General features: G+C 40.8%; 1 protein-coding gene across 2 annotated transcripts in view; it reads right to left on the reverse strand.

Moving 5' to 3' along the window:
- LOC106589967 (low affinity immunoglobulin gamma Fc region receptor III-A) overlaps positions 1 to 23375 on the reverse strand; it is a 45614-nt gene extending 22239 nt beyond the window's left edge. Inside the window, exons 1-6 of one of the 2 annotated variants that reach the window (XM_082971748.1) lie at positions 23258 to 23375; positions 14458 to 14502; positions 7426 to 7701; positions 6685 to 6927; positions 1432 to 1479; positions 1 to 142 (exon numbers count right to left, since the gene is read on the reverse strand). The exon at positions 1 to 142 is cut by the window's left edge and continues 53 nt beyond it. In XM_082971748.1, coding sequence (XP_082827874.1) covers positions 1 to 142; positions 1432 to 1479; positions 6685 to 6927; positions 7426 to 7701; positions 14458 to 14502; positions 23258 to 23288 — 785 coding nt within the window. In that variant the 5' untranslated portion in view covers positions 23289 to 23375. The remainder of the gene's footprint in view (positions 143 to 1431; positions 1480 to 6684; positions 6928 to 7425; positions 7702 to 14457; positions 14503 to 23257) is intronic. The other variant, XM_082971749.1, reaches the window with a different exon arrangement.
- Positions 23376 to 24576: the final 1201 nt, after the last annotated feature.

A 24576-nucleotide genomic window follows, 5' to 3' on the forward strand; every position in this document is an offset into this window, starting at 1 on the left:
TCTCTGGGTTCAGCTGCTACATGTTTGTTCCTCTTCTTGCAGAACAGGACCAGTAGAATGATCAGAGAGATGGCGAGAGCAGCCATCAACCCAGACAAAGACAGAGGGAGGAGGAGAGAGGAGGATGAGGTGGAGCCGTTAGCTTGAAAAACACAAGAGAAAACAGTAAATAGTTAGAATCTAACTGATTAAAACACACGAGGAAACAACACAGTAAATAGTTAGAATCTAACTGATTAACTTTATAAGGTATAGGGGGCAGTATTTTCGATTTCGGATGAAAAGCGTGCCCAGAGTGAACTGCCTAATACTCGGGCCCAGAGTCAAATATTTGCATATTATTTGTAGATTTGGATAGAAAACACTCTGACGTTTCTAAAACTGTTTGAATGATGTCTGTGAGAATAACAGAACTCATATGGCAGGCAAAAACCTGAGAAAAATCCAACCAGGAAGTGGGAAATCTGATGCTTGTAGTCTTTTCAAGTCATTGCCTATCTAACAAACAGTGACTTGGGGTTCATTTTGCACTTCCTAAGGCTTCCACTAGATGTCAACAGTCTTTAGAACCTTGTTTCAGGCGTCTGCAGTGAACAGAGAGCGAACAAGAAGTCTGTGAAGTTGGTGACTCAGAAAATGACATGCGCACATTCACGTGATGAGGTAGCTGTGTTCCATAAGCAAAGTGTGCTTCCCGGTGAAGCTTATTTTAAATCTGTCACAGCGGTTGCATTAAGGAGATGTTTATCTATATTTCTTTGATTAACAGTTTAATATTTTATCAATGTTTATGATGAGTATTTTTGTAAATTGTTGTGCTGATTCACCGGCAGTTTTGGAGGCAAAATATTTTCTGAACATCACGCGCCAATGTAAAATTGAGTTTTTGGATATAAATATGAACTTTATCGAACAAAACATACATGTATTGTGTAACATTGAGTCCTAGGAGTGTCATCTGATGAAGATCGTCAAAGGTTAGTGCTTAATTGTAGCTGTATTTCTGGTTTTTGTGACACCTCTCCTGCTTGGAAAATGGCTGTGTGGTTTTTCTTGTGTTGGCACTGTCCTAACATAATCTAACTTTATGCTTTCGCCGTAAAGCCTTTTTGAAATCGGACAATGTGGTTAGATTAAGGAGAGGTGTAACTATAAAATGGTGTAAAATAGTTGTATGTTTGAGAAATTTGAATTATAACATTTTGTTGTTTTGAATTTGCCGCCCTGATATTTCACTGGCTGTTGAATAGTGTGAACTGTGGGTGGGACGGTAGTGTGAGAAGTTAATATTATCTTAGACGTACAGTATGAATTACTACTAATGACCAAGCAGAGATTATAAGAACTATTATGAATGTTATGTCTCACCCATGATGACAAGTGTAAAGAAGGACAAGATAATATGAATGTCATGGTTTCTCATATTCTCACCTGTCACAGAATCTCTCTCAGTCACAGGAAGGGCAGGTCTCTCACCAGCTGTATATAATATATAAACATCATATATAGACAGGTCTCTCCAGGATCACAGCACCAGCTGTATATAATATATAAACATCATATATAAACAGGTCTCTCCAGGATCACAGCTCCAGCTGTATATAATATATAAACATCATATATAAAACAGGTCACTCCAGGATCACAGCTCCAGCTGTATATAATATATAAACATCATATATAGACAAGTCTCTCCAGGATCACAGCACCAGCTGTATATAATATATAAACAGGTCTCTCCAGGATCACAGCTCCAGCAGTATATAATATATAAACATAAATAATTTCTTCACCAAAGACCAAAATATTAGACAATACAAATACAGTATATCTTAACTTTATAAGGTATAGGGGGCAGTATTTTCATTTTCGGATGAAAAGCATGCCCAGAGTAAACTGCCTAATACTCGGGCCCAGAGTAAAATATTTGCATATTATTAGTAGATTTGGATAGAGAACACTCTGAACTTTCTGAAACTGTTTGAATGATGTCTTTGAGTAAAACAGAACTCATATGGCAGGCAAAAACCTGAGAAAAATCCAACCAGGAAGTGGGAAATCTGATGCTTGTAGTCCTTTCAAGTCATTGCCTATCTAACACACAGTGACTTAGGGTTCACTTTTGCACTTCCTAAGGCTTCCACTAGATGAACCTTGTTTCAGGCTTTTGCAGTGAACAGAGAGCAAGCAAGAAGGCCGGGAAGTTGGTGACTCAGAAAATGACATGAGTTTAGTGGCGCGCATTCACATGATGAGGTAGCTGTGTTCCATAACGTTTTTCAAGACATTGGAATCATCCTGTTGGAATATTATTGTAACGCCCTGGCCATAGAGAGGGTTTTTTGTTCTTTATTTTGGTTAGGCCAGGGTGTTACATTGGGTGGGCGTTCTATGTTCATTTTTCTATGTTTTTGTATTTCTTTGTTTTGGGCCGTGTGTGGCTCCCAATCAGGCACAGCTGTAGTTCGTTGTTGCTGATTGGGAGTCACACATAAGGAGCCTGTTTTTCCTTTGGGTTTTGTGGGGGATTGTTTCTGTTTAGTGTTTTGAACCCGACAGGACTGTTTGGTTGTTGGTTTTCTTGTTTTGTTGTATAGTGTTCTTACGTTTATTAAAACTCAAGATGAACACTAACTCCGCTGTCTACTCTTTCCACAGACAGCCGTTACGATTATTTAATATTTATGTTAAAAAGGCCCTAAAGATTGATGCTATACAACGTTTGACATGTTTCTACGAAGGTAAATATAACTTTTTTGACTTTTCATCGTGAAATTTTTGGCGCACTTCCTACATTTGGAGTAGCTTACTGAACGCACAAACAACAAGGAGGTATTTAGACATAAATTATGGACTTTATCGAACAAAACAACATTTGTTGTGGACCTGGGATTCCTGGAAGTGCCTTCTGATGAAGATCATCAAAGGTAAGTGAATATTTATAATGTTATTTATGATTTTAGATGACTCCAAAATGGCGGGTATCTGTATTGCCTGATGTATTTTTCTGAGCGCCGTACTCAGATTATTGCAAAGTGTGCTTTCCCCGTGAAGCTTTTTTGAAATCTGTCATTGATATTTCACTGGTTGTTGAATAGTGTGAACCGTGGGTGGGTCTACTAACGTAGCCCTGAGAAGTTAATCAATCTGTTCTAACTAACAGCCTCTCTTGTCTTTCCCCAGGGAACAACTATGAAGTAGATGGTGAACTTTGAGAAACTGCGGATGACCCACGTGGGTCGTATGTCCTCTGTCAACATGGCCCAGCAATCATGTTCAGAACCAGGAAACATCAGGAGAAACACGGAAAACCCAGAATACTACCACCATCCCCTTCAGGACCAATCACATCCTGTAGAATACTACCACCATCCCCTTCAGGACCAATCACATCACTGTAGAATACTACCACCATCCCCTTCAGGACCAATCACATCACTGTAGAATACTACCACCATCCCCTTCAGGACCAATCACATCCTGTAGAATACTACCACCATCCCCTTCAGGACCAATCACATCACTGTAGAATACTACCACCATTCCCTTCAGGACCAATCACATCCTGTAGAATACTACCACCATCCCCTTCAGGACCAATCACATCACTGTAGAATACTACCACCATCCCCTTCAGGACCAATCACATCCTGTAGAATACTACCACCATCCCCTTCAGGACCAATCACATCACTGTAGCATACTACCACCATCCCCTTCAGGACCAATCACATCCTGTAGAATACTACCACCATCCCCTTCAGGACCAATCACATCACTGTAGAATACTACCACCATCCCCTTCAGGACCAATCACATCACTGTAGCATACTACCACCATCCCCTTCAGGACCAATCACATCACTGTAGCATACTACCACCATCCCCTTCAGGACCAATCACATCCTGTAGAATACTACCACCATCCCCTTCAGGACCAATCACATCACTGTAGCATACTACCACCATTCCCTTCAGGACCAATCACATCCTGTAGAATACTACCACCATCCCCTTCAGGACCAATCACATCACTGTAGAATACTACCACCATCCCCTTCAGGACCAATCACATCACTGTAGAATACTACCACCATCCCCTTCAGGACCAATCACATCACTGTAGAATACTACCACCATCCCCTTCAGGACCAATCACATCACTGTAGAATACTACCACCATCCCCTTCAGGACCAATCACATCCTGTAGAATACTACCATCATCCCCTTCAGGACCAATCACATCACTATAGAATACTATCACCATCCCCTTCAGGACCAATCACATCCTGTAGAATACTACCACCATGCCCTTCAGGACCAATCACATCACTGTAGAATACTACCACCATCCCCTTCGGGACCAATCACATCCTGTAGAATACTACCACCATCCCCTTCAGGACCAATCACATCCTGTAGAATACTACCACCATCCCCGTCAGGACCAATCACATCCTGTAGAATACTACCACCATTCCCTTCAGGACCAATCACATCACTGTAGAATACTACCATCATCCCCTTCAGGACCAATCACATCACTGTAGATTGTCCATGGTTGTCCACAGGTAGATTGTTGATATTACCAGCTTATTCTTTTTGAGAAACCGAACAGTGGTCAATATAAACCCCCCAGTGGTCAATATAAACCCCCCAGTGGTCAATATAAACCCCCCAGTGGTCAATATAAACCCCACAGTGGTCAATATAAACCCCCCAGTGGTCAATATAAACCCCACAGTGGTCAATATAAACCCCACAGTGGTCAATATAAACCCCCCAGTGGTCAATATAAACCCCCCAGTGGTCAATATAAACCCCCCAGTGGTCAATATAAACCCCACAGTGGTCAATATAAACCCCCCAGTGGTCAATATAAACCCCCCAGTGGTCAATATAAACCCCACAGTGGTCAATATAAACCCCACAGTGGTCAATATAAACCCCACAGTGGTCAATATAAACCCCCCAGTGGTCAATATAAACCCCCCAGTGGTCAATATAAACCCCCCAGTGGTCAATATAAACCCCACAGTGGTCAATATAAACCCCACAGTGGTCATGATAAACCCCACAGTGGTCAATATAAACCCCCCAGTGGTCAATATAAACCCCCCAGTGGTCAATATAAACCCCCCAGTGGTCAATATAAACCCCACAGTGGTCAATATAAACCCCACAGTGGTCAATATAAACCCCCCAGTGGTCAATATAAACCCCACAGTGGTCAATATAAACCCCCCAGTGGTCAATATAAACCCCACAGTGGTCAATATAAACCCCACAGTGGTCAATATAAACCCCCCAGTGGTCAATATAAACCCCACAGTGGTCAATATAAACCCCACAGTGGTCAATATAAACCCCACAGTGGTCAATATAAACCCCCCAGTGGTCAATATAAACCCCACAGTGGTCATGATAAACCCCCCAGTGGTCAATATAAACCCCACAGTGGTCAATATAAACCCCACAGTGGTCAATATAAACCCCCCAGTGGTCATGATAAACCCCACAGTGGTCAATATAAACCCCACAGTGGTCAATATAAACCCCCCAGTGGTCAATATAAACCCCCCAGTGGTCAATATAAACCCCCCAGTGGTCAATATAAACCCCACAGTGGTCATGATAAACCCCCCAGTGGTCAATATAAACCCCACAGTGGTCAATATAAACCCCACAGTGGTCAATATAAACCCCACAGTGGTCAATATAAACCCCCCAGTGGTCAATATAAACCCCCCAGTGGTCAATATAAACCCCCCAGTGGTCAATATAAACCCCCCAGTGGTCATGATAAACCCCACAGTGGTCAATATAAACCCCCCAGTGGTCAATATAAACCCCCCAGTGGTCATGATAAACCCCACAGTGGTCAATATAAACCCCACAGTGGTCAATATAAACCCCCCAGTGGTCAATATAAACCCCCCAGTGGTCAATATAAACCCCACAGTGGTCAATATAAACCCCCCAGTGGTCAATATAAACCCCCCAGTGGTCAATATAAACCCCACAGTGGTCAATATAAACCCCCCAGTGGTCAATATAAACCCCCCAGTGGTCAATATAAACCCCCCAGTGGTCAATATAAACCCCCCAGTGGTCAATATAAACCCCACAGTGGTCAATATAAACCCCCCAGTGGTCAATATAAACCCCACAGTGGTCAATATAAACCCCACAGTGGTCATGATAAACCACACAGTGGTCAGAGGGAAAGAGAGACACATTGATAAGAACACCAGACCCAGTGGTCAGGAGAATTTTCATGTTGCCATGTCACTTCTGGGTCTGGTGTTCTTATCAATGTGTCTCTCTTTCCCTCTTCTCTCTTTCTCTCGGTCGGCCTCTGGTAAACTGGCTCATCTTGGTGGTCAATCCTGTCTGAACTTGTCTCCCTCCCTCCATCTTTCTTTAGTTCTCTCTTTCCCTCTTTCTTTATTTCTCTCTCTCTCTCATTCTCTCTCCATCCACTCTTTGCCCTCCACACTTCACTGTTCTAGGAAGATGAAATTGAGGAGTTCAAGGTAAGTTGATGAGGTACGATCTTTCCATGCTTTTTTCTTCTGTCTGATTTGTTCTCATGCTTGTGGTCGTGTAGTGTATCATACTATATTGAAATGGAAAAGGTTGAAATGTTGTATCTTATATAAATAAGGTAACTCTCTCCTCACATGTCACTGTCATCCAGCTGTCTGGTGATTCTCCTTCAGAGTTGGTACACTTGTAGAGTCCTTCATCTGACTTGGATACTGCAGGGATGGTCATCTCTCCTGTAGTCTCAGTCCTGATGAGGGATCCATCTTTGTAGAAAACAGCTGTGAGGTCAGAGGGAGTTCCCTGATATCTGCAGCGCAGAGTCACAGAATCTCCCTCAGTCACAGGAAGGGCAGGGCTCTCCAGGATCACAGCTCCAGCTGTATATAATATATAAACATCATATATAAACAGGTCTCTCCAGGATCACAGCTCCAGCTGTATATAATATATAAACAGGTCTCTCCAGGATCACAGCACCAGCTGTATATAATATATAAACATCATATATAAACAGGGCTCTCCAGGATCACAGCTCCAGCTGTATATAATATATAAACATCATATATAAACAGGTCTCTCCAGGATCACAGCTCCAGCTGTATATAATATATAAACATTATATATAAACAGGTCTCTCCAGGATCACAGCTCCAGCTGTATATAATATATAAACATCATATATAAACAGGTCTCTCCAGGATCACAGCACCAGCTGTATATAATATATAAACATCATATATAAACAGGTCTCTCCAGGATCACAGCTCCAGCTGTATATAATATATAAACATCATATATAAACATAACATCAGCTATCTGAAACCAGATGAACCACTAAACACTATAATGTTAGTAGATGGTGTTTGTGGACATACCATGTACTGTGATGTTGACAGCATTGCTGTGTTCTCCAGACCCAGACTCACACCAGTACACTCCACTGTCTGATGGTATTAGTGACACGGTGCATGAAGACCCTTGTTGTTTTCCCCAGTCAGTATGACACTCTGAAAGGATTCCTCTCTCTGTGTTCCTCACCACTCTCCATCCAGCAGAGTTCCCCTGAACCTCACAGCTCAGAGAGACAGACTCATATTCAAAGAACTGAGATCTGTCAGGACTGACACTCAGAGAGGCTGGAAGAGAGAGATCTGAGAAAGAGACAGAGAGACAGAGAGAGAGAAAGACAGACAGAGGGATAGAGAGAGAAAGAGAGTGAGAGAGTTGCATTGTCTAAAGTAAATTATTAAATAAGGCCCTCAAGAGCAGTAGAGCCTGTATTGGAACAGAGATACTGAAACACAGCAGAGAGAGGCTATTCTCTAGCTGTTTAACCTGGTGATGAGGGTAGGATACTATCCTGAGACAAGGCTTTATATTCTAACAGAGATGCTGAAACAGAGCAGAGAGAGTCTATTCTCTAGCTGTTTAACCTGGTGATGAGGGTAGGATACTATCCTGAGATCTGGAGACAAGGCTTTATATTCTAACAGAGATGCAGAAACACAGCAGAGAGAGGCTATTCTCTAGCTGTTTAACCTGGCTATTCTATATATATTAGTGTAGGTAGGGTTAGTGTAGATTAGGTAGGGTTAGTGTAGGGTAGGTAGGGTTAGTGTAGGGGTAGGTAGGGTTAGTGTAGGATAAGTAGGGTTAGTGTAGGGGTAGGTAGGGTTAGTGTAGGGGTAGGTAGGGTTAGTGTAGATTAGGTAGGGTTAGTAGGGTTAGTGTAGGGTAGGTAGGGTTAGTGTAGGGTAGATAGGGTTAGTGTAGGGGTAGGTAGGGTTAGTGTAGGGTAGGTAGGGTTAGTGTAGGGTAGGTAGGGTTAGTGTAGGGTAGGTAGGGTTAGTGTAGGGGTAGGTAGGGTTAGTGTAGGGTAGGTAGGGTTAGTGTAGGGTAGGTAGGTTAGTGTAGGGGTAGGTAGGGTTAGTGTAGAGGTAGGTTAGTGTAGGGGTAGGTAGGGTTAGTGTAGAGGTAGGTTAGTGTAGGGGTAGGTAGGGTTAGTGTAGAGGTAGGTTAGTGTAGGGGTAGGTAGGGTTAGTGTAGAGGTAGGTTAGTGTAGGGGTAGGTAGGGTTAGTGTAGAGGTAGGTTAGTGTAGGGGTAGGTAGGGTTAGTGTAGAGGTAGGTTAGTGTAGGGGTAGGTAGGGTTAGTGTAGGGTAGGTAGGGTTAGTGTAGGGGTAGGTAGGGTTAGTGTAGGGTAGGTAGGGTTAGTGTAGGGGTAGGTAGGGTTAGTGTAAGGTAGGTAGGGTTAGTGTAGAGGTAGGTTAGTGTAGGGGTAGGTAGGGTTAGTGTAGAGGTAGGTTAGTGTAGGGGTAGGTAGGGTTAGTGTAGAGGTAGGTTAGTGTAGGGGTAGGTAGGGTTAGTGTAGGGGTAGGTAGGGTTAGTGTAGGGTAGGTAGGGTTAGTGTAGGGGTAGGTAGGGTTAATATTTTTTTTTTTTAAAGGCACACGTAACCTACATATCAATGCACACATTGTGGCTTGTAGGCCTCTCCAGGTCGCACACTGTGAAATTTGGTGGAGGATCGGTGGTGGTCAGGGGGGTGTTTCAGCAAGGCTGGAATCGGGCAGATTTGTCTTCGTGAAGGATGCATGAATCAAGCCACGTACAAGGTTGTTCTGGAAGAAAACGTGCTTCCTTCTGCTCTGACTGTCACACCCTGATCTGTTTCACCTGTCTTTGTGATTGTTTCCACCCCCCCTCCCCGCCCATCTTCCCCATTATCCCCTGGGTATTTATACGTGTTCTCTGTTTGTCTGTTGCCAGTTCGTCTTGTTTGTCAAGTCAACCACCATTTTGTGTTTCAGCTCCTTTTCCCAGTCTCTCTTTTTCTCGCCTTCCTGGTTTTGACCCTTGCCTGTCCTGACTCTGAGCCCGCCTGCCTGACCACTCTGCCTGCCCCTGACCACTCTGCCTGCAGACCTGTACCTTTGCCCCCCTCTGGATTACCGACCTCTGCATACCCTGACCCTGAAACCTGCCCGTCGTCCGGTACCGTTGCCCCACCTCTGATTACCCAGTCTTGACCTGTGTATTGCCTGCCCCTATTGGATCATTAAACTAGTGTTTATTACGACGTGGTCTGCATCTGGGTCTTTCATACCTGATAGTGACAATGTTCCCCAACTCTGAGGATAGTTTTTTTCCAGCAGGACAATGCTCCATGCCACACAGCCAGGTCAATCAAGGTGTGGATGGAGGACCACCAGATCAAGACCCTGTCATGGCCAGCCCAATCTCCAGACCTGAACCCCATTGTAGCTGAGGACCACCAGATCAAGACCCTGTCATGGTCAGCCCAATCTCCAGACCTGAACCCCCATTGTAGCTGGAGGACCACCAGATCAAGACCCTGTCATGGCCGGCCCAATCTCCAGACCTGAACCCCATTGTAGCTGGAGGACCACCAGATCAAGACCCTGTCATGGCCGGCCCAATCTCCAGACCTGAACCCCATTGTAGCTGGAGGACCACCAGATCAAGACCCTGTCATGGCCAGCCCAATCTCCAGACCTGAACCCCATTGTAGCTGGAGGACCACCAGATCAAGACCCTGTCATGGCCAGTCCAATCTCCAGACCTGAACCCCATTGTAGCTGGAGGACCACCAGATCAAGACCCTGTCATGGCCAGCCCAATCTCCAGACCTGAACCCCATTGTAGCTGGAGGACCACCAGATCAAGACCCTGTCATGTCCAGCCCAATCTCCAGACCTGAACCCCATTGTAGCTGGAGGACCACCAGATCAAGACCCTGTCATGTCCAGCCCAATCTCCAGACCTGAACCCCATTGTAGCTGGAGGACCACCAGATCAAGACCCTGTCATGGCCAGCCCAATCTCCAGACCTGAACCCCATTGTAGCTGGAGGACCACCAGATCAAGACCCTGTCATGGCCAGCCCAATCTCCAGACCTGAACCCCATTGTAGCTGGAGGACCACCAGATCAAGACCCTGTCATGGCCAGTCCAATCTCCAGACCTGAACCCCATTGAAAACCTCTGGAATGTGATCAAGATGAAGATGGACGGTCACAAGACATCAAACAAAGCCGAGCTGCTTGAATTTAAACGCCAGGACCAGCATACTCAACGTCAATTTGGAAGACTGGTGGAGAGTATGCCAAGACGCATGAAAGCTGATGAGGGAAATCAGGGTTCTCTCTTCCTAAGTTAAAACATTAGTATTGTGTTGTTTAAAAATTAATATGAACTTATTTTCTTTGCTTTATTCGAGGTCTGACAACACTGCATCTTTTTTGTTATTTTGACCAGTTGTCATTTTCTGCAAATAAACGCTCTAAATGACAATATCCATAGCTCCCACCATGTCATGAGCCCTTGTAGATTACATGTTATCATACCTTCAGACAGGTCAACATTCACAAATGCAAGAGAGCATCAGCTGTTCCGGACGACTGTGTGTTGTCGCTCTCCGTAGCCAACGTGAGTAAGACCTTTAAACAGGTCAACATACACAAGGCCACAGGGCCAGACGGATTAGCAGGACGTGTACTCAGAGAATCCGCTGACAAACTTGTGTCTTCAATGACATTTCTAACCTGTCCCTGACTGAGTCTGTAATACCAACATGTTTCAAGCAGACCACCATAGTCCCTGTGCCCAAGAACACTAAGGTAACCTGCCTAAATGACTACCGACCCGTAGCACTCAAGTCTGTAGCCTTGAAATGCTTTGAAAGGCTGGTCATGGCTCACATCAACACCATTACCCCGGAAACCCTAGACCCACTCCAATTCGCATACCACACCAACAGATCCACAGATGATGCAATCTCTATTGCACTCCACACTGCCCTTTCCCACCTGGACAAAAGGAACACCTATGTGAGAATGCTGTTCATTGACTACAGCTCAGCGTTCAATACCATAATACCCTCAAAGCTCATCACTAAGCTAAGGATCCTGGGACTAAACACCTTCCTCTGCAACTGGATCCTGGACTTCCTGACGGGCCGCCCCCAGGTGGTAAGGGTAGGTAACAACACATCTGCCACGCTGATCCTCAACACTGGGGCCCCTCAGGGGTGCGTGCTCAGTCCCCTCCTGTACTCCCTGTTCACCCACGACTGCATGGCCACACACGACTTCAACACCATCATCAAGTTTGACAACGACATAACGGTGGTAGGCCTGATCACCGACAACGATGAGAGATAGGCCTAGGATGTCAGAGACCTGGCAGTGTGGTGCCAGGACGAAAACCTCTCCCTCAACGTCAGCAAGTCAAAGGAGATGATCGTGGACTACAGGAAACGTGGGGCTGAGCATGCCCCCATTCACATCAATGGGGCTGAAGTGGAGCGGGTCGAGAGCTTCAAGTTCCTCGATGTCCACATTATTATGGTCCAAACACACCAAGACAGTCGTGAAGAGGGCACGACAATGCCTCTACCCCCTCAGGAGGGTGAAAAGATTTGGCATGGGCCCTCAGATCTGCCAAATGTTCTACAGCTGCACCACCAAGCCTGAACAGTCAATCAAACTGGCTCTATGCACACTCACTGGACTCACACACACACAGAGAGAGAGAGAGAGAGAGCGAGAGATGGTGGGTGGGGGGGGGGGGGGGGGGGCAGAGAGAGAGAGAGAAAGCGAGAGAAATAGAGAGAGATAGAAAGATGTATGCCATATGTACGACCATATTAGAGACACATATTTCCCTCAGATTACACAGATCCACAAAGAATTCGAAAACAAACCCAATTTTGATAAACTCCCATATCTACTGGGTGAAATACCACAGTGTTCCACCACAGCAGCAAGATTTGTGACCTGTTGTCACAAGAAAAGGTCAACAAGTGAAGAACAAACACCATTGTAAATACAACCCATATTTATGTTTATTTAATTTCCCTTTTGTACTTTAACCATTTGTACATTGTTACAACACTGTATATATACATAATATGACATTTGAAATGTCTTTATTCTTTTGGAACTTCTGTGAGTTTTTACTGTTCATTTTTATTGTTTATTTCACTTTTGTATATTATCTACCTCACTTACTTTGGCAATGTTAACATGTGTTTCCCATGACAATAAAGCCCCTTGAATTGAATTGAATTGATATGGAGAGAGGAAGAGAGAGAAATAGAGAGAGAAACAGGAGGGGGGGTAGAGTGGAGAGAGTGGGAGAAAGATAAATAGAGAGAGAGAGACTGGATGGAGAGAGGAGAGAGTGGAGAGAGTGGAGAGAGAGAGAGTGGGAGAGAGAGAGATAGAGAGAGGGATGGAGGGTAGAGTGGAGAGAGCGGGAGAAAGATAAATAGTGAGAGAGAGACAGAATGGAGGGAGGGAGGGAGGGAGGGAGGGAGGGAGGGAGGGAGGGAGGGAGGGAGGAGAGAGAAGTGACAGTCTCTCTATTGTAGTTCTGCAGACCTGATTTACGATAACCCACCCCAGGGTTGGATTGCAGCTATTAACCCCAGGGTTGGATTGCAGCTATTAACCCCAGGGTTGGATTGCAGCTATTAATCCCAGGGTTGGATTGCAGCTATTAACCCCAGGGTTGGATTGCAGCTATTAACCCCAGGGTTGGATTGCAGCTATTAACCCCAGGGTTGGATTGCAGCTATTAACCCCAGGGTTGGATTGCAGCTATTAACCCCAGGGTTGGATTACAGCTATTAACCCCAGGGTTGGATTGCAGCTATTAACCCCAGGGTTGGATTGGAGCTATTAACCCCAGGGTTGGAGTTATAGTCATTATGTAGCTATATGAGTCTGTATGGAGTTATAGTCATTATGTAGCTATATGAGTCTGTATGGAGTTATAGTCATTATGTAGCTATATGAGTCTGTATCTCACATCACAGAGTATCACTTTCTACCCTGTGATGTGTTGCAGGTGAGAGCAGCTAGAACAGGTGGAGATCCATTATGGAACATTATTTACTAAGAGAATAAGGACTGGAGACATGAAGAACCAATGAAGAGACCAGGAAGAAATGATACTATTATAGAACAGGTGATGAATATAGATAAATGTTACTATTATAGAACAGGTGATGAATATAGATAAATGTTACTATTATAGAACAGGTGATGAATATAGAGAAATGTTACTATTATAGAACAGGTGATGAATATAGAGAAATGTTACTATTATAGAACAGGTGATGAATATAGATAAATGTTACTATTATAGAGCAGGTGATGAATATAGATAAATGTTACTATTATAGAACAGGTGATGAATATAGAGAAATGTTACTATTATAGAACAGGTGATGAATATAGATAAATGTTACTATTATAGAACAGGTGATGAATATAGAGAAATGTTACTATTATAGAACAGGTGATGAATATAGAGAGATGTTACTATTATAGAACAGGTGATGAATATAGATAAATGTTACTATTATAGAACAGGTGATGAATATAGATAAATGTTACTATTATAGAGCAGGTGATGAATATAGATAAATGTTACTATTATAGAACAGGTGATGAATATAGATAAATGTTACTATTATAGAGCAGGTGATGAATATAGATAAATGTTACTATTATAGAACAGGTGATGAATATAGAGAAATGTTACTATTATAGAACAGGTGATGAATATAGATAAATGTTACTATTATAGAACAGGTGATGAATATAGAGAAATGTTACTATTATAGAACAGGTGATGAATATAGATAAATGTTACTATTATAGAGCAGGTGATGAATATAGATAAATGTTACTATTATAGAACAGGTGATGAATATAGATAAATGTTACTATTATAGAACAGGTGATGAATATAGATAAATGATACTATTATAGAACAGGTGATGAATATAGATAAATGTTACTATTATAGAACAGGTGATGAATATAGAGAAATGTTACTATTATAGAACAGGTGATGAATATAGATAAATGTACTCACCTCCACCTTGTCCGAGGCTACAGTATACCAGTGTACTCAACAGCACTGAAACACACAGAGAGAACTATCACTATGGTACATGATGTAAACACTGAAACACACAGAGAGAACGATCACTATGGTACATGATGTAAACACTGAAACACACAGAGAGAACTATCACTATGGTACATGATGTAAACACTGAAACACACAGAGAGAACTATCACTATGGTACATGATGTAAACACTGAAACACACAGAGAGAACTATCACTATGGTACATGATGTAAACACTGAGCTGTTCCACGTACAGTTCCAGTCAAAAGTTTGGACACACCCACTCATTCAAGGGTTTTTCTTTATTTTTTACTATTTTCTACATTGTGGAATAATAGTGAAGACATCAAAACTATGAAATAACACATATGGAATCATGTAATAACCAAAGAAGTGTTACACAAATCAAAATATATTTAATATTTTAGATTCTTCAAAGTAGCCACCCTTTGCCTTGGCATTTTTGTTTTTTTGAAACCAGGTTTCACTTGCGCTATATAAGATGGAAGGGAGTTCATGGCTCTGTATATTAGAGGAAGGGAGTTCATGACTCTGTATATTAGATGGAAGGGAGTTCATGACTGTATAATACTGTATATTAGATGGAAGGGAGTTCATGGCTCTCTATAATACTGTATATTAGATGGAAGGGAGTTCATGACTGTATAATACTGTATATTAGATGGAAGGGAGTTCATGTCTCTCTATAATACTGTATATTAGATGGAAGGGAGTTCATGACTGTATAATACTGTATATTAGATGGAAGGGAGTTCATGTCTCTCTATAATACTGTATATTAGATGGAAGGGAGTTCATGGCTCTCTATAATACTGTATATTAGATGGAAGGGAGTTCATGGCTCTCTATAATACTGTATATTAGATGGAAGGGAGTTCATGGCTCTCTATAATACTGTATATTAGATGGAAGGGAGTTCATGTCTCTCTATAATACTGTATATTAGATGGAAGGGAGTTCATGACTGTATAATACTGTATATTAGATGGAAGGGAGTTCATGTCTCTCTATAATAATACTGTATATTAGATGGAAGGGAGTTCATGACTGTATAATACTGTATATTAGATGGAACGGAGTTCATGTCTCTCTATAATACTGTATATTAGATGGAAGGGAGTTCATGGCTCTCTATAATACTGTATATTAGATGGAAGGGAGTTCATGGCTCTCTATAATACTGTATATTAGATGGAAGGGAGTTCATGGCTCTCTATAATACTGTATATTAGATGGAAGGGAGTTCATGTCTCTCTATAATACTGTATATTAGATGGAAGGGAGTTCATGGCTCTCTATAATACTGTATATTAGATGGAAGGGAGTTCATGGCTCTCTATAATACTGTATATTAGATGGAAGGGAGTTCATGGCTCTCTATAATACTGTATATTAGATGGAAGGGAGTTCATGTCTCTCTATAATACTGTATATTAGATGGAAGGGAGTTCCATGCACTCATGGCTCTCTATAATACCGTACGTTTCCCTTGAATTTGTTCTGGACCTGTGGACTGTGAAAAGACCCCTGGTGGCATGTCTGGTGGGGTAAGTGTGTGTGTCAGAGCTGTGTGTAAGTTGACAAAGCAAACAATTTGGGATTTTCATCACATTCATGTTTCTTATAAAAAGAAGAAGTGATGCAGTCAGTCTCTCCTCAACTCTTATCCAAGAGAGACTGGCAGCATAGTATTTATGTCAGCCCTCTGATTATAATGAAGAGCAAAACATGCCGCTCTGTTCTGGGCCAGCTGCAGTTTAACTAGTTATTTTTTTGCAGCACTTGACCATTTGACTGGACAATAATCAAGATAAGATAGAGCCAGCAGGACTTGCTTTGTGGAGTGTTGCAACCGAGGACAGGCGATTTTTACGCGCTACAGCACTCGGCGGCCCCGTTCTTTGAGCTTGTGTGGCCTACCACTTTGTGGCTGAGCCGTTGTTGCTCCAAGACGTTACCACTTCACAATAACAGCACTTATACTTGACCGGGGGCAGCTCTAGCAGGGCAGAAATTTGATGAACTGACTTGATGGAACGGTGGCATCCTATGACGGTGCCAAGTTGAAAGTCACTGAGCTCTTCAGTAAGGCCATTCTACTGCCAATGTTTGTCTATGGAGATTGCATGACAGTGTGCTCAATTTTACACACCTGTCAGCAACGTGTGTGGCTGAAATAGCCGAATCCACTAATATGAAGGGGTGTCCACATACTTTTAGGCCATGTTGTGTACAGATGATACTATTATGTACACAATTGCCCCGACTGCTGACCTGGCTGAGACAAGACTACAGTCCCATTACCCCCCCTGCTGACCTTATGGTGATGGTTATGGTTATACTATTTATCAACCTTTCTACCTGTTGTTATGGTGATACTATTTATCAACCTGTCTACCTGTTGTTATGATGATACTATTTATCAACCTTTCTACCTGTTGTTGTTATGGTGATACTATTTATCAACCTTTCTACCTGTTGTTATGGTGATACTATTTATCAACCTTTCTACCTGTTGTTATGATGATACTATTTATCAACCTTTCTACCTGTTGTTATGGTGATACTATTTATCAACCTTTCTACCTGTTGTTATGGTGATACTATTTATCAACCTTTCTACCTGTTGTTATGGTGATACTATTTATCAACCTTTCTACCTGTTGTTATGGTGATACTATTTATCAGCCTTTCTACCTGTTGTTGTTATGGTGATACTATTTATCAACCTGTCTACCTGTTGTTGATTATGGTGATACTATTTATCAACCTGTCTACCTGTTGTTATGGTGATACTATTTATCAACCTGTCTACCTGTTGTTGATTATGGTGATACTATTTATCAACCTGTCTACCTGTTGTTGATTATGGTGATACTATTTATCAACCTGTCTACCTGTTGTTATGGTGATACTATTTATCAGCCTTTCTACCGTGTTGTTATGGTGATACTATTTATCAACCTGTCTACCTGTTGTTATGGTGATACTATTTATCAACCTTTCTACCTGTTGTTGATTATGGTGATACTATTTATCAACCTGTCTACCTGTTGTTGATTATGGTGATACTATTTATCAAAGCGCAGATGCCTCTAATGTTAAACCCCTAGAAGCTGTTTTTCATAAAGCCCTTCATTTTGTCACAGGAGACAGTTTTACTACTCATCATTGGTGGACTGGACCTTTGAAGTCATGTAGATCACATCATCACGCTCTTTCTGTTTACAAAGCCCTGCCCCACAAACTTCCAAATGACCTAACATTAATGTTATCAAGTTATCAATCCCGTTCACAGGGTTGGTTAACTATGGAGACTCCTTTAGTTCTAGAGAGTTAGGTGGAGACTCCTTTAGTGTCTAGAGAGTTAGGTGGAGACTCCTTTAGTGTCTAGAGAGTTAGGTGGAGACTCCTTTAGTGTCTAGAGAGTTAGGTGAAGATTCCTTTAGTTTCTAGAGAGTTTGGTGGAGACTCCTTTAGTGTCTAGAGAGTTAGGTGGAGACTCCTTTAGTGTCTAGAGAGTTAGGTGGAGACTGCCTTTAGTGTCTAGAGAGTTAGGTGGAGACTCCTTTAGTGTCTAGAGAGTTAGGTGGAGACTCCTTTAGTGTCTAGAGAGTTAGGAAGATCAGCCTTTAGTTTCTGGTGTCTAGAGAGTTAGGTGGAGACACCTTTAGTGTCTAGAGAGTTAGGAAGATCAGCCTTTAGTTTCTGGTGTCTAGAGAGTTAGGTGGAGACTCCTTTAGTGTCTAGAGAGTTAGGTGGAGACTCCTTTAGTGTCTAGAGAGTTAGGTGGAGACTCCTTTAGTGTCTAGAGAGTTAAGTGGAGACTCCTTTAGTGTCTCGAGAGTTAGGTAGATCAGCCTTTAGTGTCTAGAGAGTTAGGTAGATCAGCCTTTAGTTTCTGGTGTCTAGAGAGTTAGGTAGCTCAGCCTTTAGTGTCTAGAGATTTAGGTAGATCAGCCTTTAGTGTCTAGAGAGTTAGGTAGATCAGCCTTTAGTGTCCAGAGAGTTAGGTAGATCAGCCTTTGCTTTCCTTGCGCCGTGTTGTGGAATAATCTACAATACAGTTTAAAATTGAAGGAATTGGTGTCTCTCGGTCATTCAGATGGATAGGTGGATAGGATCACTTTTTATGATTGTGTTTTGCATTTCATTTATTGTGTATAATAATGTGTTTTTCATTGTGTAGAATGTGAAGTTTAATGTGTTCAATGAATTTTAATGTGTATTGTGGTACAACAGCAGGTGTTTTTAATGTTTTGTGGATTACAAAATACATGTAATAAATCATACAGATATTAAACCACATAGATATTAAACCATATAGATAATCAACTACGTAGATATTAAACGATACAGATAAAACTATACATATATTAAACTACATAGATTTTAAACCATACAGACACTAAACCAAACAGATATTAAACTATATAGATATTAAACCACACAGATATTAAACCATACAGATATTAAACTATTTCGATATTAAACTGTATAGATAATTATCCATACACATATTAAACTATACAGATAATTAACCATACAGATATTAAACTATACAGATATTAAACCACACAGAAATTAAACTATATAGATATTAATCCACACAGATATTAAACTATATAGATATTAAACCATTTAGATATTAAACTATATTAAATTAATTGTTATTATTATTATTAATTATTATTCAACTATATTAAACTAAATAGATGTTAAACCATATATTAAACCATATACATATTAAACTATTTAGATATTAAACTGTATAGATAATTAACCATACAGATATTAAACTATACAGATAATTAACCATACAGATATTAAACTATATAGATATTAAACTATATAGATATTAAACCACACAGAAATTAAACTATATAGATATTAAACTATATAGACAATAAACCATGCAGATATTAAACTATATAGATATTAAACCACACAGAAATTAATCTATACAGAAATTAAACTACTGTCACGTCCTGACCAGTAAAAGGGTTCATTTGTCATTGTAGTATGGTCAGGGTGTGTTTAGGGGATTTTTGTTCTATATTTTCTATTTCTATGTTTATTCTAGTTTTCTTTTTCTATGTTTGGCCGAGTATGGTTTCCAATCAGAGGCAGGTGTTTTTCGTTGTCTCTGATTGGAAGCCATACTTAGGCAGCCTGTTTTCCTTTGGGTTTTGTGGGTGGTTGTTTTCTGTATAGCCTGTGTTGCCTTATGGAACTGTTTCGTCATTTTTTGTTTATTTTGTTTGAGTGTTCCTTTTCTAATAAAGTAAAAGAAGATGAGCACTATACCCGCTGCACCTTGGTCTGTCCATTACGACGCTTATGACAACTACATTGATATTAAACTATATAGATATTAAACTATATAGATATTAACCTATATAGATATTAAACTATATAGATATTAAACTATATAGATATTAAACCGCACAGAAATTGATCTATATAGATATTAAACTATATAGATATTTAACCACACAAAAACTAAACTATACAGAATTTAAACCATACAGATATTAAAATATATAGATATTGAACAATATATTAAACCGTACAGATATTAAACTATATAGATATTAAACCACACAGAAATTAAACAATACAGATATTAAACAATACATATATTAAACCATATAGATATTAAACTATATATATTGTCACGACTATATAGATATTAAACTATATAGATATTAAACCGTACAGATATTAAACTATATAGATATTAACCCATACAGATATTAAACCATATAGATATTAAACTATACTGCTCAAAAAAATAAAGGGAACACTTAAACAACACAACTGTCCACTTAGGAAGCAACACTGATTGACAATACATTTCACATGCTGTTGTGCAAATGGAATAGACAACAGGTGGAAATTATAGGCAATAAGCAAGACACCCCCAATAAAGGAGTGTTTCAGCAGGTGGTGACCACAGACCACTTCTCAGTTCCTATGCTTCCTGGCTGATGTTTTGGTCACTTTTGAATACTGGCGGTGCTTTCACTCTAGTGGTAGCATGAGACGGAGTCTACAACCCACACAAGTGGCTCAGGTAGTGCAGCTCATCCAGGATGGCACATCAATGCGAGCTGTGGCAAGAAGGTTTGCTGTGTCTGTCAGCGTAGTGTCCAGAGCATGGAGGCGCTACCAGGAGACAGGCCAGTACATCAGGAGACGTGGAGGAGGCCGTAGGAGGGCAACAACCCAGCAGCAGGACCGCTACCTCCGCCTTTGTGCAAGGAGGAGCAGGAGGAGCACTGCCAGAGCCCTGCAAAATGACCTCCAGCAGGCCACAAATGTGCACGTGTCTGCTCAAACGGTCAGAAACAGACTCCATGAGGGTGGTATGAGGGCCCGACGTCCACAGGTGGGGGTTGTGCTTACAGCCCAACACCGTGCAGGACGTTTGGCATTTGCCAGAGAACACCAAGATTGGCAAATTCGCCACTGGCGCCCTGTGCTCTTCACAGATGAAAGCAGGTTCACACTGAGCACGTGACAGACGTGACAGAGTCTGGAGACGCCGTGGAGAACGTTCTGCTGCCTGCAACATCCTCCAGCATGAGGATGTTGGCAGGGGGTCAGTCATGGTGTGGGGTGGCATTTCTTTGGGGGGCCGCACAGCCCTCCATGTGCTCGCCAGAGGTAGCCTGACTGCCATTAGGTACCAAGATGAGGTCCTCAGACCCCTTGTGAGACCATATGCTGGTGCGGTTGGCCCTGGGTTCCTCCTAATGCAAGACAATGCTAGACCTCATGTGGCTGGAGTGTGTCAGCAGTTCCTGCAAGAGGAAGGCATTGATGCTATGGACTGGCCCGCCAGGTCCCCAGACCTGAATCCAATTGAGCACATCTGGGACATCATGTCTCGCTCCATCCACCAACGCCACGTTGCACCACAGACTGTCCAGGAGTTGGCGGATGCTTTAGTCCAGGTCTGGGAGGAGATCCCTCAGGAGACCATCCGCCACCTCATCAGGAGCATGCCCAGGCGTTGTAGGGAGGTCATACAGGCATGTGGAGGCCACACACACTACTGAGCCTCATTTTGACTTGTTTTAAGGACATTACATCAAAGTTGGATCAGCCTGTAGTGTGGTTTTCCACTTTAATTTTGAGTGTGACTCCAAATCCAGACCTCCATGGGTTGATAAATTGGATTTCCATTGATTATTTGTGTGTGATTTTGTTGTCAGCACATTCAACTATGTAAAGAAAAAAGTATTTAATAATATTATTTCTTTCATTCAGATCTAGGATTTTTTTGAGCAGTGTATATAGATATTAAACCATGTAGATATTAAACCATATAGATATTAAACTATATAGATATTAATCCATACAGATATTAAACTATATAGATATTAAACTATATAGATACTAAACCATATAGATATTAAACTATACAGATATTAAACCATATAGATATTAAACTATATAGATATTAACCCATACAGATATTAAGCCATATAGATATTAAACTATATAGATATTAATCCATACAGATATTAAACTATATAGATATTAAACTATATAGATATTAAACCATATAGATATTAAACTATACAGATATTAAACCATATAGATATTAAACTATATAGATATTAACCCATACAGATATTAAACCATATAGATATTAAACTATATAGATATTAACCCATACAGATATTAAACTATATAGATATTAAACTATATAGATATTAAACTATATAGATACTAAACCATATAGATATTAAACTATACAGATATTAAACCATATAGATATTAAACTATATAGATATTAAACCATATAGATATTAAACAATATAGATATTAAACTATATAGATATTAAACTATATAGATACTAAACCATATAGATATTAAACTATACAGATATTAAACTATATAGATATTAAACTATATAGATATTAAACCGTACAGATATTAAATTATATGGATTGTCACGACTTCCGCCGAAGTCAGTTCCTCTCCTTGTTCGGGCGGTGTTTGGCGTTCGGCGGTCGGCGTCGCCGGTCTTCTAGCCATCATCAATCCACTTTTAATTTTCCATTTGTTTTGTCTTGTCTTCCCACACACCTGGTCTCAATTCCATCATTACATGTTGTGTATTTAACTTAACTCTGTTCCCCCCATGTCTTTGTGTGGAATTGTTTTTTGTAAGTGCATGTGCACGTTTTCTCTGGTGCGTGACGGGTTTTGTACCCATTGTTTTGTTGTTCTGGATGCCGGTGGTTTTATGAATAAAACTGCTCCGTTGATTACCCAGTTTTGCTCTCCTGCGCCTGACTTCCCTGCCGCCAGTTACGCACCCCTTAGATATTAAACTGCACAGAAATGAAACTACACAGAAATTAAACTATACAGAAATTAAACCATACAGAAATTAAACCATACAGATATTAAACCATACAGATATTAAACTATACAGATATTAATCCACACATATACATACAGATATTAAACTATACAGATATTAATCCACACATATATATACAGATATTAAACTATACAGATATTAAACTATACAGATATTAATCCACACATATACATACAGATATTAAACTATACAGATATTAATCCACACATATACATACAGATATTAAACTATACAGATATTAAACCACATAGATATTACGCCATACAGATAATTACAGATATGTTCTATCTCTCCTGCTGCGACACGCAAACACACAGAGAGAAAGAGAGAGTACTTACAGAGCTGCCAGCAGAGTGGTGTGAGTTCCATTCTGTCTTGCTGCTGAGTGAGACTCTGTGATCTCCAGTTATAGACTTATAGACCCTCCTCCTTCCCCTTCCTGTTCTGACCACACACACAAGGCCCTGCTGACGAGGTGATGAAACAGAGGAAGAGAGAGTAGATTATTTTGTCTATACTTCCTCTACCATTGTATATTTCTTCATTACCACCCTCCCGCCCCTGACCCTGGATTGTCCATTGTCAACTTCCGGTGAAACTGGAGGGCGCACAATTCAAATAAATAATCATAAGTATGATGGATTTTAAACATTTAGGTACATATAAGTGTCTTATATCGGCTGAAAGCTTAAATTCTTGTTAATCTAATTGCACTGTCCAATTTACAGTAGCTATTACAGTGAAAGAATACCATGCGATTGTTTGAGGACGGCGCTGGCACAGGTTTCATACATTCACATATAACGATTAAATATTCACTTTTTGAAAATCTTCCCCTGATTTGTCATCCAAAGGGCTATAAGCTATAACATCTAGTGTCATTATGTAGATAAAATCCTTCTTTATATTACAAAAAGTCAGTTTAGTTGGCACCATCGATTTGAGTAATCCACTCGTTCAACTTGCAGAGAAAGGAATCCGAAAATCTACCCCTAAACTTTGTTTCAACAAGTCAAAATATGTTTCTATTTACTCCCTAAAATGTAATCAAACTACAATATTTCTTTCTGAAGCAAGTATGTTCAATAGGAAACCAATTTTAGCGTAATTTCTTCAAGGCGCGTGCAAACACGAATTTCCAAGACTGTGTCTGTCACATTCTTCATGATAGACGGACCAAGGCGCAGCGTGTTTGTAGTTCCACATCTTTTATTTTAAAGTGAAACTTCAACAAAACAATAAACAAAGAAAGAAACGTGAAAAGAGTGGTGCAATATGCACAACACAAAACAATATCCCACAAACACAGGTGGGGAAAATGGCTTCCTAAATATGATCCCCAATTAGAGGCAACGATTACTAGCTGCCTCCAACCACAACATAGAAATACCAACCACAACATAGAAATAATAAACCTAGAACACCCCCTAGTCATGCCCTGACCTACTATACCATAGAGAACCAAGGGCTCTCTATGGTCAGTGCGTGACAGTGTCCTTCTTCTAAAACTGTTATTTCTTATTCGTTTTTGAAGTTACATGAAACTTTGAACATAGACTGCTGACACCCTGTGGAAGCCATAGGAATTGCATCCAGGGAGCAATTTTAAAATATGATAATTTCAAAAAAAAGATACAAAATTCCAGTTGGTTTTTCT

This window comes from Salmo salar, unplaced genomic scaffold (assembly GCF_965601325.2).
Source record: "Salmo salar unplaced genomic scaffold, fSalSal1 ptg000412l, whole genome shotgun sequence".
Lineage (NCBI taxonomy): Eukaryota > Metazoa > Chordata > Actinopteri > Salmoniformes > Salmonidae > Salmo > Salmo salar.